Raw genomic sequence first — 20,788 nt, forward strand, 5'->3', positions numbered from 1 at the left:
ATATAGCATCAACTCTTCTACAATCTAACGCTACAGTTACTAAATCATCTAACAAACCTCGGATATTGCGGACCACACTGTGTGTAACAACAGTTGTTCCAACAACCACGTGAGAACGGATTGTAGCCTCCCTTGAACTTGCCGGTGACTTGCTCATTAGTGGTACGCCCCCGAGACACCAGTACCATATGAAATCCGGTTAAGCCAAAAATTGGTATCGCCAACAGGGTAACGATTGCTATCAGCACCATTCTGAAATCGAAAAAAATAGGTTAAGTAAGCCATAATTTCAAGCGTCACGCAAAGAAACTTACGCCACGATCGGTTCCACCTCGGTCAGCTTGTCCTTTTCCTTCTGTAGTACATAGATTAGGGAGAGCGCGAAGATGCTTAGCATGTGAATCGACAGCGATATCAGGAAGAAGAAGAAGAATCGATAATTTCGACGACCGATACAGTTGTTGACCCAAGGACAGTGATGATCGAAGGTCTGTAAAAATGCAAAAAAAAATGAAACATGTTTCAACGCGCAGATTCTGAATGCCACGAAAGCCGCATGCTTACCTCTATGCAATGATTGCACACGGAACAGTGGGAACATCTTGGCGGTCGGTAGAATTTGCACGTTACGCACCATTTCATCCGCACTGTGATACCGTTAATTTCAGCATTCTTGTACAGCGGAGCTCGGAACTCGTCCTCGCGATCTTCGTCGGGTGGGGCTGAAAGAAAACAAGATAAGCAGGCTCAATGACTAGTGATAAATAAAGGGGAGAAAAAACAATAGGCGAAGTAACCGCCAAGGTCAATCTAGTTGATTACTCAGTGTCACCACCGTCCACCCGATTGGTGTCAGCTAGTCAGGCAGTCGAGGCACGAGTGCAATAATCCGGTGCGTCGCAAAAACTTGTATGACTGGGTATAGGTTGCAAATGAGAAAATAATTACAGCACGGACAAATAATTAATTGTTAAGTGAAGCACGTCGCGTCGCGGGTTTCCTGACGGCGCGGCGGCGTGAATGTGACCGCACTCACTTGCTCAACCACATCGACTGCATTGTTTTCGATCCGAAATGGCTCGCGTTTCCTTTCATTGATCGTTTCGATTTCATAAGATAAGTCGATTTCAGAATTGTTTTCATTCATTCAGTAATCTTCTGGATTATTTATAATTGGAACTAAAATAATTTCAATGAACCAACTGATGAATATATTAAGGAAAAGATAATAAGTAAATTTTGAGACCGATACATTACACAGTTTTGTATCAACAAAAAAAGCTATCGGATTTTTCTAGTGATTCTTATAAATTTTCGCCTGCTGAATTAAGGAAAAGAATAAGAAAAGTTCATCATGTAACGTTTTCTTATAAAACCCATTTTTCTGGTTTCAATGCGGTTAAAGTTTGGCAGCAGAAAAATATCATACTTTCGAGGACTAATAATAGTGATTTTTCATCAAATCTATACCTATAAAGAAGGATTTCTGTCTGTCTGTCTGTCCGTATGTTCCTTATAGAATCGAAAACTACGGAACCAATCGGCATGAAAATATGCATGTAGAGGTTTTTTGGGGCCAGGAAAGGTTTTAGTGATGGTTAGAAACCCCTCCCCCCACTAAGAGGGGGGGCTCCCATACAATTGAAACACAAATTTCTGCATAACTCGACAACTAATCAAGCAAATAGAACAAAATTTGGCATGTGGGTGTTTCCGGTGACAAGAATTTATTCTATGGTAAATTGAGACCCCTCCCCTCTTTATAAGGAGAATTATAACTCCTCTCTTCTTTAAAAGGGGGGGCTTCCATACAAATTTCCTCATAACTCGAGAACTAATCAAGCAAATGGAACCAAATTTGACACGTGGGTGTTCTTGGAGACAAAAATTCTTTCTATGATGAACTGGGACCCCTCCTCACTTTAGGAGGGGGGCTCCTATACAAATGAAATACAAATTTTCTTTCCTCATAACTCGAGAGCTAATCAAGCAAGTGAAACCAAATTTGGCATGTGAAAGTTTTCGAGGGCAAGAATATTTTCTATGGTGAATTAGAACCCCTCCCCACTTTAAGAGGGGGGGGCTCCTATACAAACGAAATACAAATTTCCTAATAACTCGAGAACTAATCAAGCAAATGGAACCAAATTTGACACGTGGGTGTTTTTGGAGACAAAAATTTTTTCTATGATGAACTAGGACCCCTCCTCACTTTAGGAGGGGGGCTCCTATACAAATGAAATACAAATTTCCTCATAACTCGAGAGCTAATCAAGCAAATGAAACCAAATTTGGCATGTGAAAGTTTTCGAGGGCAAGAATATTTTCTATGGTGAATTAGGACCCCTCCCAACTTTAAGAGGGGGGGCTGCTATACAAACGAAATACAAATTTCCTCAAAACTCGAGAACTAATCAAGCAAATGGAACCAAATTTGGCACGTGGGTGTTTTTGGAGACAAAAATTTTTTCAATGATGAATTGGGACCCCTACCCACTTTAGGAGGGGGGCTCCTATACAAATAAAATACAAATTTCCTCATAACTCGAGAGCTAATCAAGCAAATGAAACCAAATTTGGCATGTGAAAGTTTTCGAGGGCAAGAATATTTTCTATGGTGAATTAGGACCCTTCCCAACTTTAGGAGGGGGGGCTCCTATACAAATGAAATTCAAATTTCCTCATAACTCGAGAACTAATCAAGCAAATGGAACCAAATTTGACGTGTAAGTGGTTTTGGACGCAAGATTTTTTTCTATGGTGAACTGAGACCCCTCTCTTCTTTAGCAAGCGAGTTATGGCCCATCTCCTCTTTAAGAGGGTGGGCATCCATACAAATGAAATGCAAATTTCCTCTTATCTCGAAAACTAATCAATCAAATGGAACCAAATTTGGCATGTGGGAGTTTTAGACGGCAGAAATTTTTTCTATGGTTAATTACGACCCCTTCCCCTTTTAAGAGGGGAGCTCCCATACAAATGAAATTCAAATTTCCTTATAACTTGAGAACTAATCAAGCAAATGGAACCAAATTTGGCATGTGGGAGATTTTGGAGTCTTGAATTTATTTTACGATAGTTAGAGACCCCTCACCCCTGTGGTAGGGGGACATGGACTCTCATACAAATAAAACAGAAATTTTTGCGAAACTCAAAAACTAATCGAACTTGAGAAATTCGAGACTCTTCCATAAAACAATAATCAATACAAGACCACAAAAACTATCTATAGTAACACTAGATCATTCAGGACGAGACGGTCGCGAGTGTTGCCGGTGACCCGCCGTCGGAAGCGCCGCCCACTGGGGGGCTTGCAAAACTCGAGATTGTGACAAAGATTATCCGAGATTCATGATTTATGTACAACACAGGTTAATTTGTGGCAATACGAAGTTTGTCGTGTCAGCTAGTTTTACAATAAATCTGTACGTGAATGAGAAAAATGGAAATCAATTTTTGGACTCAGCACCTCGAAAAACAAAGTTAACGTAAACTAGCCCATGCCAATCCCGAAGTGGTTTTCCCGGATTCAGATGAAAATCTATACATTTATGATCGAATATGTCGTTTTACAGTACAAATTTAGCGATCTCGGCTGTACCTTCCCTGGACGATCGTCCGACATTCTCGCTACATGTCCAGCTACTTACTGCGCATACAGTCTAATAAATTCTGGCATTGTTTGCCTACCTAGATATTAAAAAGCTTCCACCTCTTCTACCTATTGTTCTCACTACTGTAAAATTAGAGGAATCGTCAGTGTTTATTTCCATTAATTTGGTCTTTGCGACGTTGACTATGAGTGCGATCTACTGCTTTGGAGCTGTCGCAGAGATTATCAAGGTTGCTCAGCATATCAGAACGATGTGCGGGAGAGCAAGAGGATTTTGTCGCTCAGGTTTAATTGCTTGATTGTCAAAGGGCTCCGGAGAATCCTCGATTTGGTTTCCTGTCAAAGGCCCAAATTAAAACTTCGTCCGTAACGACGCGGAATCGTAGCGGTGAAAGAATGCAACTCAGCCTCGCTCAAGCAGTAATCCTTATAGGCGCCGAAAAGACACCGTCGTACAGCATTTAACATGAAAACACCTCATACCGAACCTTGATGAGATGTTTTATCTCATGAATATCTGGAACTCCTCTACATCTTAGTGTATCCCAGATGTTTTCGTGGATCAATCGTTTGAATGCTTTTTCGAAACTAGAAATACTAAAAGAAGAAAGTTCTACAATTCGTTGATTTGCTCTAATATAATACGAAGCGTCGTTATACTGATAAGATCCAAACATGGTAGACCGGCACGGAATCCAACCAGCTGCCGGAAAATAGCGTCAATTTTCTCCTGGGTCCAGTGAAGTATCACCTTCTTCTGCGCTTGGTGTATCAGCCTTAGAGGGCGTACTCCTGGTAGCGGATACGAGTGGGAGTTACAAAGCTCTTCTTTTTTTCTTTTTTGGGTCTCTGATCTTTTTAATCTCCTAAGTAAGCGGAGTTTGTACGATTCTATATTCTATTCAAGATATCAAGTAATTCTTGCGATTGGGATTCTAGTAATTGAATCTCTCTCTCTCTCTCTCATTTATAACAACGGTTGTTATAACATATCTAATCAACTGTAACAACAACTGTTGTTAGAAAATTTGATAACAAAATAACAAGATCTGTTATAATTTGTTAGGTCCTCTTGATCGGGTTTCCTTCACATGATACATAGGATGGAAACTTTACCGTTAAGAGAGCTAGGCAAAAAGAAAAGAATTGACATACAATTTGGAAATTGCAAAACTGAACGAATTCAAAGAAGGGACAACTCAGAACATTATTGCCAAGAAAAGAAGAGACGCATACAAAAAACCACTCACAACACTAACACCAGAACTTAAGAGAGTATAATACGACGAAAACATAGTACGTCCTCTCCGTCGCAAAATGAGGAAATTTGGAATTGACCTAGTCTCTACCAGCCGAAACAACCAGCTCAAAAGTAAGTTGGGATCAACTAAAGACCCGATTGAAGTACATAGAAAATCTGGGATTAATGAAATCAGTTGCCCACATTGTGAAAAGGTCTACATCGGCCAGACTAGAAGAAATCTGGAAACACGTACTAAAGAACACTTGGCAGAGGTAACAGAAGCATCAAGAGATGCCGAGAAGGGTCTGACACACCATTTTAGATCAAAAGTGGCTGAACATATCTTCAACGACCACCATCCGTTGACCATTGACAACGCAAAAGTAATAAACAACTGCTCTGCGTGGAAGATAGATTTCACGGAAAGTTTAGAGATTTACAAGAGAGCTCCTGCACTTTACAAAACAAAGGCTCTGGAAACGGTTACTCTTGGCTTTTTAAATATGTGCCAAAACACAGACATACAGAGACACACTCAGACGAAACAACTTCTAGTTATAGACAGAGCTGCCATAAATACATATATTTGTGCATGCATCAATTTGGGACCCTACCGTTTTCTCCGGAGTGTTTTATTTTCTCGATCTGATCTTTTAAATAACATAAATAGTTTATGGAGTACTTTAAAATTCAAGAGCTTTAGTAGAGCCAGAAATCACAGCAACTGAAATAATTGATGGGTCCCAAATTTGTGCATGCAGAAATATCTGTATTTGTGGCAGCTCTGGTTATAGACCAGACCTCGTCCTTCTTGACCTTGAAATGCGGTTAAGCATCGAGGGTTTATTTCTAATTCCCGTCGTAGTAAGGAAAGCCATTCTAATCTTCATCATTTCTTAGGTGGATTTAATGAATACTCCAAAAGTTCTGCTGCTGATTTGACTCAAACACACTATCCTTCCGATCCGTGCCCTTTGAATTCACTAAAAAGCGATTATTGAAGCATTTTATTCAAATTACGTAATTGACTGTATGTATACCTTAAATTCGTCGTACCGTTTTAAAATCCGTCCATCAAAATTTTTCATCGTCCGAACTAAAAATCACAATATTGCGTACGAAGCTAGCGCGCATGGATTTGTGTAAGACGGCATGGCAAAATTTCTGCAGGTCATGCAAGTTTTCCCGGCTGCAGAATAACGATAATGCGTTGCGTGAGTTATTTTCACTTTATGAATGACGGAAATTGAAACAATTAGTCGACATTTTCTTCTTCGTCGCAAAAAGAAAAACGTAGGAAATTTGGCTGCTAGGAATTCTTTAACGAAAAAAGGCATTTAAATAAATCTCAGCTCACTTTGATTGATCGCGTATGATAGTCAACAAACTAAAATATTAGGGAATAACTAATTTTGCATTGTGTGTCATAAAAATCGCTGATATTTTTAATAATTTGTGTTGGATAGGACGGGAATAGGCAATTACGATGAAGCAGCAACATACCCTATATTAATATTTTCTGAAACGGTGGTTCTACAATTGATGAAGGGACGGTAGGGGAAAGTAATGAATTTTGTTTTTGAATGGTTGGGCAAGAGTGGAAATGTGAAAGGGGGGGGGGGGGGTATTGGTAGCAACGCTTTACAAGTTATCGTCTTGTGATTCCTACCTTTTGTCCAATGCTGGAAGGTGCATGGGTCGAACCAAGCTATAATCTGAGATTATAACCGGATTCGAACCCACAACACCCGCCAGGGCATGTGGCTCGCTGGTACTTGTACCTTTGAACCATAGAGGCGCTGGACTTCTAGTTAAAAAACTTTGCTCTCTCTTCTTTCTCAGATCCCGGATTCAAATTATTCACATAATTCTACTAGGATTTTTGCAGATTTTACTTAATTCTTCGTAGATTTCAAACTATGCATAAGATATTAGCCAAAACATACCACTACCTACTATAAAATTAGTTTACCTACACCAACTTTGGTATACCTACATATAGGCTACGTAGTCTTAGCATCAAATTACACATTGCATCTGTCTACATCAGGAATGGTTCGATTACTTTGACTCAATTTTGATTCATTTGACAGTACCGACTCAGCCGAGCAAAATTTGACAAAGTTATGTATGGGACATTTGTAGAACTAGTTATTATCTACAATTTTGCTGAATAATGTTTTGCTGTTATTTTTTTGTAGTTACGAAGCTACAATGCTAGAATCGAAAACTTCTGAACCGATTGGCGTGAAAATTTGCATGAAGGGAGCTTTGGGGCCGGGGAAGGTACATACGATGGCTAGAGACTTTCCCACTAAGAGGGGGGGGGGCTCCCATACAAATGAAACATAAATTTCTGTCTGTCTGTCCGTGTGTTCCTCATAGAATCGAAAACTACTGAACCGATCGGCGTGAAAATGCGCATGTAGGCGTTTTTTGGGGCCGGGGAAGGTTCTTATGATGATTAGATACCTTTTTCCCTACTAAGAGGGTGGGCTCCCATACAAATTAAATTCAAATTTCTGCATAACTCGAGAATTAATCAAGCAAATAGAACAAAATTTGGCACGTGGGTGTTTTAGCAGACAAGATATTTTTCTATAATGCATTGAAACCCCTCCCCTCTTTAGGAGGGGAATCATGACCCCTCCCTGCTTTAGGAGAGAGGCTCCCATACAAATGAAATACAAATTTCCTCATAACTTGAGAACTAATCAAGCAAATGAAACAAAATTTGGCATGTGGGTGTTTTTGGAGACAAGATTTTTTTCTATGGTGAATTGAGACCCATCCCCTCTTTAGAATGAGAATTATGACCCTTCTAACCTTAAGAGGGGGGGGGGGGGGCTCTCATACAAATCTATGCCTATAAAATGGATTTCTGTCTGCTCTATGTTCCTTGTAGAATCGAAAACTTCTGAACCGTTCGGAGTGAAAATTTGCATGTAGGGGTTTTTGGGGCTAGGGAAGGTTCTCTCGATGGCAAAAGACCCCTTCTCCCACTAAGAAGGGGGGCTCCCATACAAATCTATGTTTATAAAAATGGATTTCTGTCTGCCCTATGTTCCTTATAGAATCGAAAACTACTAAACCGATCGGTGTGAAAATTTGCATGTAGGGGTTTTTGGGGCTAGGGAAGGTTCTTATGATGGTTGAAGATCCCTCCCCCCACTAAGAGGGGGGGCTCCCATACAAATCTATGCCTCTAAAAATAGATTTCTATCCGTGCACGAATGTTCCTTACAGAATCGAAAACTGCTGAACCGATAGGCGTGAAAACTTGCATATAGGGGTTTTTGGGGCCAGGTAAGGTTCTTATGATGGTTAGAGACCCCTCTCCCCACTAAGAGGGGGGCTCCCATACAAATAAAACACAAATTTCTGCATAACTCGAGAACTACTCAAGCAAATGGAACAAAATTTTACATGCGGGTGTTTTGGGAGACAAAAATTTTTTCTATGGTGAATTGAGACCCCTCCCCACTTTAGAAGGGGGGGCTCCTATACAAATGAAATATACATTTCCTCATAACTCGAGAACTAATTAATCAAATGGAACCATATTTGGCATGTGGGTGTTTTTGGAGGCATGATTTTTTTTTTATGATGAATTAGGACCCCTTGCCTTTTTAGGAGGGGGGCTCCCATACAAATGAAATACAAATTTCCTCATAACTCGAGAACTAATCAAGCAAATGGAACCAAATTTAGCATGTGGGTGCTTCTGTAGGCAATTTCCTTTCCTCTTCCTTTTAAGAGGGGGGGCTTCTACACAAATGAAATACAAATTTCCTCATAACTCGAGAACTAATCAAACAAATGGAACAAAATTTTACATGTTGGTGTTTTGGGAGACAAAAATTTTTTCTATGGTGAATTGAGACCCCTCCCCACTTTAGGAGGAGGGGCTCCTATACAAATGAAATACAAATTTCCTCATAACTCGAAAACTAATTGATCAAATGAAACCATATTTGGCATGTGGGTGTTTTTGGAGGCATGAATTTTTTCTATGATGAATTGAGATCCCTTACCTTTTTAGGAGGGGGGTTCCCATACAAATGAAATACAAATTTCCTCATAACTCGAGAACTAATCAAGCAAATGGAACCAAATTTAGCATGTGGGTGCTTCTGTAGGCAATTTTTTTTCTATGGTGGGATTGAGACCCCTCCCCCCTTTAGGAAGGGAATTATGACTCCACTCCCTTATAAGAGGGGGGGCTTCTATACAAATGAAATACAAATTTCCTCATTATTTGAGAACTAATCAAGCAAATGGAACAAAATTTGACATGTAGGTGTTTTTGGAGACAAGAATTTTTTTTATGATGAATTGAAACCTCTCCCCACTTTAAGAGGGGAGGCGCACCTATACAAATGAAATACAAATTTCCTCATAACTCGAGAACTAATTAATCAAATGGAACCATATTTGGCATGTGGGTGTTTTTGGAGGCATGAATTTTTTCTATGATGGATTAGGACCCCTTACCTTTTTAGGAGGGGGGGGGCTCCCATACAAATGAATACAAATACAAATTTCCTCATAACTCCAGAACTAATCAAGCAAATGGAACCAAATTTAGCATGTGGGTGTTTTTGCAGGCAATTTTTTTTCTATGGTGAATTGAGACCCCTTCCTTCTTTAGGAGGGGAATAATAACCCCTCTCCATTTCCCATACAAATGAAATACAAATTTCTTCATAACTCGAGAAGCAATCAAGCAAATGGAACCAAATTTGGCATGTGGGGGGTTTGGGAAGCAGGAATTTTTTTAATGATGGTTTGAGACTCCTCACCCCTGTGGTAGGGGGATAACTCTCATACAAATAAAACAGAAATTTTTGCGTAACTTGAAAACTAATCGAACTCGAGTAATTTTAGACTCTTTCATAAAACATTTATCAATAACAAGACCACCAAAAACTATCAATAGTAACATTAGATAATTCAGCGCTAGACGGCCACAGGCCGCGAGTGTTGCCGGCGGCCTGCCGTCGGAAGCGCCGGCCACTGCAGGGGGCATCCCCCCGTAGAGATCACCTCAATCTAGGTTTATTTATTTTCCTAGATCTACTGGCCTATATTACTTTCCTTCAGTTGGGTCACCTCTGCGAAATGGTACTTTCTACGAAAAGAATATCCGTGAAATGGTACACTCCGCGTAAGATTTTTCGTGAAATGGTATTCTGCGAAACTCTATATTCCGCGTTATGGTCAACCAAGAATTGGTGTTCCGCAAAATGGTATTCGACGAAATGGTTTGTAATGATGGCGAATATTTAAATTCTATTCGCTTTATTTTATCAGGCTAAGCAATGGGGGGAGTTGTTTTCTACTTTACTGTGAGAAAAATTTGTATATTAAAACACCCATGAACTCCCCAGAAACTTGCAAAACTCAAGATTGTGACAAAGGTCATCCGAGATTCACGATTTATGTACAACACAGTTTAATTTATGGCAATAGCGAAGTTTGCCGGGTCAGCTAGTATATATATATATATATATATATATATATATATATATATATATATATATATATATATATATATATATATATATATATATATATATATATATATATATATATATATATATATATATATATATATATATATATATATATATATATATATATATATATATATATATATATATATATATATATATATATATATATATATATATATATATATATATATACTCTATATACCCTGCTCACCTTTCGGGATCAACATATCAAGCTCGTCGCATGTAATTATGATAAAGATTTGGGAAGTCAAACGACGAGTTGCAAATGCAAATAGGGCCTGTTTATGCCTTTTGTTTTACTTAGCCAGGCTAATGTGAAAGCTCGAACAAAACTAGTATTGTAGTAGCCTGATTCGTGTTTTATAATTAAAAATAATCCCTATTTTATTTACAAACATTACGTTTTTTTCTAGGCCCCCAATTTGATAATCAAAGCGCAAGCTTGATAATGCTTTAATTGCTTTATTTTACAGAATCTGTCGCTAAAAGTTTTACGACCGCTCGACAAGCTGCTAGTAGCAAGCGAATGCCAAAAATAGTAAATCAGTTGCAGTTGGCTGAGGCAAGGTAAAACAAACAAGAGACTATGTACTCATAAATAGTTGATAGGGCTCATCATAGCGCTGGTAAATCCCAGCGGCCGTGGAAGTTGTATGCTGTTATATGCATTGTCATCGTAAGACAATGCTGCAGCTCAGACAGGTGGAAAACATGGACTGCTAACGTCCTCGCTCGCTCGGTGCTCTTGCTCACCTTTCGGGATGACACCGGGATCCATGAAGGTGGCCAGCGTAAAGTTGGCGATGACGAAGAACGTGATGACGGCCTGGTACGCCGGTACCCATGGGTGTCGCTGTACGTAGAACTGTCGGCATCTGTAACGGGAAAAGCGGAAAGAGAACCGAGTATTAGTTATGCTAAAAGTTACAATTCCTGTTGTATGCATGGGATGCATGCAATAAAGGTCATTATGCTGCAGTTGGTTTTTGCGCACCGTAGAGATAGTTTTGTACGATGAAGTTTGCGCTACAAGTGCACGGTGATAGGTCAACGTCGTCGTCTTGAACAGTGGCATTGGCTGTCGAGATTAATTAAGTCAAGAAGGGGAAAGCCAAGTGTTGTAGACAGCTGTCCAACTAAATATTATACCTAGCTGGATTGCAGTGTGTACGATAGTGCGAATGGCGAGACAAACATCTTCTTCATTCATGCGTTCGGTTACGCCTCAATCGACGTGTGACGCGTTTATTTTTAACAAACTCACATCACTTTTTCCGACGAATTGCGAAACAAAAACATACTATCTAAAAAGGTAGGGGCGATTGTTCATGTATTACCTAACGTAGAATTTGAACGTATTAATCTCCTCTCTCCCCTACGTAATACTGAGTGCTGCTTGCTGGTGGTCTTCAGCAGTAGAGATAAAAACTGTTGCTATCGTTATATATTTACAAGTAGCTAGCTTTGTGACAAAAACTGATAATTAATCGCTGCTTTCGATTCGTCACAAAACTAGTCGAAACTAGGCAAAGCAGCCAAAAAACCGCACCCGTGGAAAGCCCCGCCAGGCTCGTAAAGCTCGAAACACAATGGCTATTTACGAAAAAAAAACAAAATTCTCATTAGCATATGAGGTAGGTAGATAGTTCGAACAGGGAACGTAGTGAAAAACGAAACCCGACTCTGTGGTCGGAGTTGTGTTTTTGCCGCGACCGACGGCGGCAATGTCTGTCTGTATAGATGTCCGTCGGTGGATGCAATTTGATTATAGAGCATAGCGAACGACCGTGTGAAAACGCAACGACCGGAAAGGAAGCATGAGGAAATGGCAATCCCAACATGGAAGGACAAACCATCAAGACAAGTGCGCGGTACGTCTTGCGACGGTTGCTGGTTGGGTTTTCTTTTGGGTTACAGCACAAAAAGATGGTGCGAAAAACAAGGAAAAACTTTCGTCTCGCCATTCCGAAACGTGATCGACTTCGGTGGTGGTGCTGCAGGTTTAGGCAATGCGGGAACCGATTTGGGGAGGTTTCATGTTGGAAAGGTAGTAAGCATACATCAATCACTTGGTTGAGTTTCAGTCGGAGCTTGTATGTGTATGGTGCATACATATATATATATATATATAGTGGAAAGTGGATGGCCGTGCAAAAGGAACATAGAATTTATAATTTGTTGCTTTATGTTTCCGCTAATAGTGGCAAGGCTAAGGGTACTGTTATAAGGGTGCAAGGCAATTGAGCGTAAAAATATCTCATGTTCTCGAAAGAACCTGCAAATGTAAACAAAACGGCTAACTTGCTCATATTCGTACGATATTCGCATATGGATGAAACAAAATATTTCATGTGCCTGTCTGATGTATGTGTATGTACTCTCATGTTTTTCGAGAAACAGTCAACAGAAAGTTGACATACTATTTCATAACAATCTTCCAGAAGAAACATACTCGAGAGATCCACAAGAAATAATTCTTTTCAAGAAGCGTTTTCTTGCAATTGTACAATCGTACACAGGACTTATTATAAGATCGTGGAAGCCATGCGAAGTTCTAAAGAATTCAACAGATAAACTTGCTTGGGGGTCTAAGAGTTGTGACCGGGAACGTCCAATGAAATAAAAAACGATTTTTCCCATGATTTCTTTATCGAGATTTTACTCATGGATGATTAAGTTCTATGAACCATTTCCATAGCGAAAAAGTACTGATTTAAAAGTTTTTCTAAACTACACTTGTGGGATCATAACCTCTTCATCGGAGCCAAATCACTTTCCCTTTCACGATCTACGAACAGCATGATGGAGCCAGATCTGGTGAATACGAAGGGTGTAGAAGCAATTGCCAATTGTATAGAATTTTCCAAGAACGTGCTGTTGATTGTTCGACCATTCGGTAAAAAATAGATGAGCGAAATCCTATGCGAGTCCTAAATTACAAAGTCAGTGACCTTGTCTGCTGACTTGTGTCTTCGGATGTATTAGTCTGCTTTCGCAATCTTACTGTTTACTTCTAGCATCATAGATCGGGGCTTGGCAAAGGGTGAATTCCATGTGCATTCCATAACCTCTGTTCACCAACTTCTATCCCAACCTCCACGTGGTGCCGGCTGGGGTACGCAACCGGTTGTTGTACGCTAACAGAAAAGGGAGCTTAATATGGCAACCTCGTCAGCGGGATAAGGACCTCAGATTAACAACCTACTGTACTGGAAAATAAAAAGTTAATGAAAATTGCAAGGGAAGCTGGTCGCCTGAAGCTTGAAATGCTGGGGCTGAGCGCTGCTGGGACTCAGGTCTGCTGGTCGGTTACTGACGAATACAAGACATCATCCGGGTAAGTTTTCCTCTACTCTGGCATGCGAGGTGAAAATGCTACTCGAGAAAGAGGAGTTGGACTGAGCCCAGGGCACATGCGGCCCTGATGAAGTGGAAGCTGGTAAACGAAACATTAATCGTTGCCAGATTCAGAACACGGGTTAGAAACCTTATAGAAATCCAGTACTATGCACCAACAGATGCTGCCGACCTGCTGGAGAAAGAGTTTCTACAGCCAGCTGAACAGCGTGATTGAGAAAAAGCCGTAGGGTGACATCCAAATCCACTTGGGCGTCGTCAACGCGAAGATTGACTTAAACAACGCGGACCCTCAACGCGTCATGAGTCGCCATGGCCTAGGAGAGATGAGCGAAAACGAGGAATTCTGTGGTAATAACAACACGGTCATCAGTGGATCGCTCTTTCCCCATAGAACAGTACATCAAGTCACGTGGGTTTCCCGCGACGACCGAACAGAAAACCAAATCGACCACATCTGCATCAGCCGAAAATGGCGAAGGAGCCTTCTTGATGTATGCAACAAGCGCAGCGCTGACATTGGATCAGACCATCATCTTGTTATCGCTGGGATACGTTTGGATGTCGCACGTGGTCAACGACGGGAGAAGAAAACTGGGTACCGCTATGACATCCGCCGATTGGAGAACGCTGAGGTGAAAAGGGCCTTTGTCGAACAACTTGGATCCCCAGCCTCGGAGTTGTCACCTGATGCAACCGTCGAAGAGCAATGGACCGGCCTCAAGAACGCCTTCATACGACCAGTGGCGAAACCCTCGGCAAAGTGCGCAGCGGGCGGAGAGAGTGGATATCGGATGAAACTTGGAGGAAGATCGACGAGCGGAGAGGGCGATAGCCGGCATTAAGCGACTGCGAACCAGATCGACTAAGACAGCTACCCGTAACCCGTCAACGATACACCGAACTGGAGAGGGATGTTAAACGAGCTTGTGAGATATACGTTTGTTGTACGCTATTTCTCGCCGCCTTAGTGTTGCCAGAATTGATCAGCCACTGACTGACCATACTGAACAGCTTATGCGAAGGACTGAACATTTTGAACAACATTTCCGAGTTTCAAATGACAGGCGCCATCGCCGGATGAAATTGAAGAAGCCAACAAGTGTATGAAATTTAATAGAGCGCCAGGGATAGACTGTATTTCAGCCGAGGTACTCAAAGCTGACCCGTCCTTGTCAGCCCAGATGATGCATCAGCTTTTCAGCAATATATGAGAAATCGCAACTTTTTCGGTGGACTGGATGCAGGGCATATTGGTTAAAGTCCATAAAAAGGAGACCTAACTGAATGCGGTAACTGGCGTGGCATCACGTTGCTCTGTATTACTCTCAAAGTACTCTGTAAGGTAATCCTCAACCGGATCCAGGAGAAGATCGACGCTACTCTCCGGCGGCAGCAAGCTGGATTCCGTGCTGGCCGATCATGTGTAGACCATATCACAACGCTCCGTTTTATATGGGAGCAGATCAACGAATTCCAGATAACTCTTCTGCTGGTGTTCGTTGACTTTGAAAAGGGGTTCGACCGACTCAACCACGAAAACAACTGGGGCGCACCTTGGCGTAGTGGAGTTCCAGATAAGCTAGTCTATCTCATCGAGGCTCAGTAAATACGAGGCATTTTTGTGCAAGGTTTTGCACAACGGTGACTTGTCCGACCCTATAAGGGTTACTGCTGGCGTGAGACAGGGCTGTATTTTATCATCGCTTCTGTTTCTCATCGTTATGGATGAGATATTAGTTGGAGCAATTGACAGTAGAGCAAATCAAGGATAGCAGCCTTGAAATCCTCTAACGTTGGAGCAGCTAAATGACGTAGACCTAGCCGACGACATTGTCTATGATAGTGAGCACTGAAAACCCCACCAACTTCATAATAGCGGGACAACAAGTGGAGTAGGCAGACGCCTTTCACTATCTTGGTAGCCACACAACGCCCGATGGTGGTAACAATGTTCTGAGAAAAGTAAATCGTTCCGGATCACGTGTTCCCTGGCAAACGAGTAAATGGCGAAGACTCAAGTCATCAAAAAGAGTCGCCCTACGAAAAATAGAATATTCACCAGTTCAAGCGGGTCACTCGTGTTTGATTTTAGTAATATCAACGTAGGATTCCGAGGAAAAGGTTGCACTCCAAAACTTTATGTAAGTTAGAACAAGCAACGCAGTGAATGCGAGTTGCTCCCTTTTATGATGTATCGCAATGGAGCTGCCTTAAATTCTACAGACATATGCAGCTTATTCACTGAGAAGATTGCTAGCATGCTTTGTCATGAATGAAAGTTTAACCAGCGACGAAGTCGACTGCGCCGCAAGTAACATCCAATCGTACGATCAAGCTCTAAATGATCTGGGTATAAGCACCTAGATGTTCTCTACCGCCGCTACACAACTGAAGTCCTCCTTCAATCCAGGGCCTGATGGAATTCCGTCCGCTTTCCTGAAGAAGCACAGCTCAAGTTTGCTTAGACCACTGCAGCTCGTATTCTAGAAGTCCATCTCCACTGGTATTATTTCGTCTTGAAATCTGCTCACATGTTTCCTGCGTACAAAAAAACCAAGCTGTCTCGAAATTGTTCGCGCTAATCGTCTTGGAGCTACTTTTTTCACATTAAAAGCAATATTTGAGAGCGGATCAGCATGGGTTGCTCCGTGATAGATCCACTACTACCGATTTGCTGTGCCTTATTACGCACATCGTCGACAACATGTCTGCAATGACGCAAACCGATGTAATATATACTGACCTGACAGCCGCTTTAGATAAGTTTAGCCACGTAAGCGCAATAGCCAAGCTCGAAAGAATTGGGATAACCGGAACTCTCCTGCGACGGTTCTGTCCTCGTCTAACTGATTGTTAGCTGATGGTTGCCAACGGTGATTGCAGACCCAGTACATTCTGTGCCACCGCAGGGTAGTCATCTCGGACCGCTCATATTCCTGCTATATTGCGCCAATGTGAACCTCGTGATCGAAGGACCATGATCATCATATGCCAATGATCTAAAAATAATCTCCCGTATCCGATCAACTGCTGGAGACTGCCTCGCACCTCAACACCAGCTGAATGTCTGAATAATTGGTGATACCTTAAACAGAATGGTTGTAAATCCCGCAAAGTGCTTTTTAACTAGGGTACGGGAGGGTATTTCCAGCCCATTAAACGGTAGCCTGCACAATATTCAGGAATAACGTTGAAACTATGTTTATTCGAGACAAGATTTTTATACCAGTTGATAGAATAATATTTACTGAATATCGGTGTGTATTTTGGCCTTAATGAAACGCTACTGAATTTGAGTTATAGTCGCGAGAAATTATAAAGTCGCTGCGGCTAAATTGAGCTCATTTTCTATAGTGGTGTCTGTGTTTTTTAAATCCGACCGGCCGAAATAGCCTGCACAGAGATTAAATGCTGTTCAAAAACAGATCAAAAGAGAGACCGATGGATAACGTGTCGGTATAGCCTATATACCGGCTCTTTAAAGATAACTAGTTTTGCAGTGACAACAGTTTGCTGCTGGCGCTAGTGTGTTGAATCGTTCATATACACTAGCAGCAAAAGCAAGTGGTTGTCACTCAAATACTAGCTATGTCAACACGATAGAAGAGTTTCAGGAGTAACTGCCTCACACATTGGTAGTAGTGTAAATAGAGCACCATATGCTGAAATTAAAAACAAAATGCTACAAGTGCTAGTGAATGAAAATTGATTCAGAAGGGAATTTTTGTGTTCTTCCGTGATAAAAAGAAGTAGAATTATTCTGTGATACCATAGTCACAGTAGTTTAGTTTCTAGAATAAGTAAACGTGATCATAATTGTGTGATTTCCAAACCATCATCAAGAGCGGATACGCGTAAGCGATTGTTGCTGATTTTTTTTTTATTTTTTGGCTTTTATCTGTCGCTAGGACAGGTTCTCGTCTACAGCCCGGATGCCGTTGGTTAAGCTGCGCCGCCATGAACCTCTGGGTCTGCCTCTTCTACGCTGTCCTTGCGGATTCCAGTCGAGGGGTTCTCTGCAGATCTCGTTCGGTCCTTTCCTCAAGGTGTACCCGATCCACTTCCCCTTACGTTCACGAATTTCTGCTGCTATCGAACGTTGATGACATGGACGATGGAGCATATTTGCAGTTTCGCAGACCTGCAAAGGCACCCCTGGCCTTCCTGATCCGTGTGGCTGTATCAGTTTTGGTACCACCATCGCACAGTAGTACAAAAGGGTGAAAAGTGGGATTTTTTTCCCAGTGTCTTTTGTTTCCATTTTATCATTGATGGTCTTCAGCACTTTTGTTCGTATAAATATCCCCCTTAATCTAAAACTGTCAAAAGTTAGTCATCGCTTACTATAATGAAAATAAAAAAAATAACTTTTTTGTGTTAGGAAATATAGACATAGTTTCTTCGGAAAAGTTGTAAATATTGTAAAAACAAGCAATTTTGCTGAAGAAATAAAATTTCTATCTTTATCGAGTGCTGAACTATAGGGCACATTCTTCAAAACTTCTTTAAAAATTGGTTTTTCATACTTAGTTTTTGTTAGTTGCATTTTACAAGAATACAATGTTCTAGGCAATTATCGAAGCTCTCAAAATACACGTTTTTGCAGAAGATCGCAAATCTCTTGGTTCTTTACTTGCTGAGTTATTGCATACTCAAGCTTTAAATTTTCATAGCTTCACGAGCCCATGGGGTAAAATGGGGCAAGCGGATTTATGAAATCAGCGCTTCATCTTAAAGCTCAAGTCGAGTACCATAAACTTGTATGGGATCCGCTTGTTCCCAATCACCCAAATGAGAGTACGGTAAACATACGTTTTATGTGTTTCGCGTTCGCTAAAGGCTCGGTGCCCGTCCATTTTTTAGTGTTAGTAGGATAGACACATGATTTCTTCGGAAAAGTTATGGAAAATATAAAGATAAACAACTTTGCTAAAGAAATGATATTTCTATTCCTATCGAGTGCAGAGCTATAGAGCATTTTCCTTGGAAATTCTTTAAAAATAAGATTTTCATACTTAGCTTCATTGTTGATTGCATTTTACAGGAATGTATAGTTCTAGGCGATTATTAAAGGACTCGAAATACATGTTTTTGCAGAAGACTGCAAATCTCTATGACCTTTCGTTACAAAGTTATCGCTTATTTAAGCTTTATTTTTCCTTAACTTCACGAGCCTAACGAGAACGCCTCGTGCTGAGTCTCGATAAGATGCACTAGTTTATCTGGAACTCGGCGACACCTAAGTGCGCTTCAGATGTGTCTGTGGTTGGGTCGATCAAACGCGTTTTCGAAATCAATGAACACCAATACAATAGAGTCCTGGAATTCGTTTCTTTATCTGATCCAATATAATGTGAAGCTTTGTGATATGATCTACACATGATCGGCCAGCACGGAGTTCAGTTTGTTGCCGCCAAAGAGTAGTATCGATAGTGGATCTGGTTGAGAATTACCTAACCTTACAGAGTACTTTAAGAGTAATACAGAACAACATGATGTCACGCCAGCTACCGCATTCAGTAAGATCTCCTTTTCTAGAAACTTTAATCAATATACTCTGCATCCAATTCATCGGAAAAGTTGCGGTTTCCGGTTCTCAGACAAGGATGGGTCAACTTTGAACATCATGGCTGAACTACAGTCTATCCCTGGCGCTATGTTGGATTTCATACTTTTGATCGCTGCTTCAATTTAATCCAGTAATGGCGTATCAGAGTTAACTGATTTTGTTCGTCTTTGACATTAGAGACTCGAAAAAATTGTTCAAAACGTTCAGCCGCTCTGGTTCTCGACAGTTTCACCAGCTAGCAACTCCGAGGCTCGGGATTCAAGTTGTTCACGAAAGGCCTTTTTCACCTCGGGATTTTCCAATCGGCGGGCGTCGTAAAGACACGCAACTTTTTCCTCTTTTCGCTGAACATACAAGAAACTCGTTATCAGTAACGTTATGACCTTTCACCGTTCCACAGATCCAAGGTATTACCGAGGTAAACTGGCAACTTGGGGGGTTTCGTAGCCGCAAGGTTCCTGAATCTGCTTTGACAAGCGAGTGGTCGTAGGTATCGAATCTTAGTAGGATCAGGCCATTCGGAGTCAAGTGACTTTAGCATGGGTTCCCAGTAAACCAGTTGGTTTGTATATCTCGATTGCAACTGAGAAATACGACATCATAACTGAACGAAAAAGTTATATTTCCCGCCAGATAAGAACATATATGTACCAAAGTGGAGGTAATATACGTGCGAAAATTTTGACAATTATTTGTAATTCTATCTAATTCACAGTCATGAGTTGTATATAAGGACACGCACGATTGCAAAACAACTTATTGTTGAACTTGTTTTGACATACTCTAATCATTATACAATTCCAATATAAAATTGACATGAAAACGATTTAACCCCTGTAAGGTCTACATCATTTTTAGCACCGCAAAATTCAATAAAATGGCCATAGCTTTTTTATTTGTCAATATTTTGTCATCAAATTTGGGAATTTTGCCAAAAATATTTTCTATTTTCATAATATCTATAGATAATGGCTATATGTCATATGGTCCCGGAGTTGTTCCGGAGTTCCTTGAGGGACCGAGACATGGCTTTTTTAGATAAAGTCGCCAAATAAATAAAATTAGTTTGAAATCTGTTGATTTTTGTAAACATATCATCTACTGAGGACATATCAGTTACTTTGCCGCAGTTATGAGCCATGGTGCGCGCCATCCGGATTCGGGGGGACACTATAAATCCGGAACCGGTTCCCATAAAGGGACATTTCAGCATCAGTAAAGTATGTCGTGTCGCATATTAAAAAACATCAGCACTCGACAAAATAGCGATTGGCGATCATGTCATGTCTCTCAGAGGCCTAAAACGCAAGTATAGGGTAACCAACGTATTTTGGACCCCCTCAGCAGCTGTACATAATTTGGACACTTACAGCAAAATCAAATGGAAGCTGATGGGGTCCAAACCCTAGTCGTGCGAAAATCGGTATCTTTACGAACAGCCAAACTTTCAAGTCCTTCAAATGTGC

General features: G+C 40.9%; 1 protein-coding gene across 1 annotated transcript in view; it reads right to left on the reverse strand.

Moving 5' to 3' along the window:
• Positions 1 to 20,788, reverse strand: part of LOC128735102 (palmitoyltransferase ZDHHC8) — a 53,427-nt gene that overhangs the window by 21,442 nt on the left and 11,197 nt on the right. The window contains exons 2-5 of the mRNA XM_053829596.1: positions 11,147 to 11,268; positions 565 to 722; positions 315 to 490; positions 58 to 252 (exon numbers count right to left, since the gene is read on the reverse strand). Of these exons, the coding sequence (XP_053685571.1) occupies positions 58 to 252; positions 315 to 490; positions 565 to 722; positions 11,147 to 11,268 (651 nt within the window). The remainder of the gene's footprint in view (positions 1 to 57; positions 253 to 314; positions 491 to 564; positions 723 to 11,146; positions 11,269 to 20,788) is intronic.

Source organism: Sabethes cyaneus, chromosome 1, assembly GCF_943734655.1.
Source record: "Sabethes cyaneus chromosome 1, idSabCyanKW18_F2, whole genome shotgun sequence".
In the NCBI taxonomy this organism is placed as follows: Eukaryota; Metazoa; Arthropoda; class Insecta; order Diptera; family Culicidae; genus Sabethes; species Sabethes cyaneus.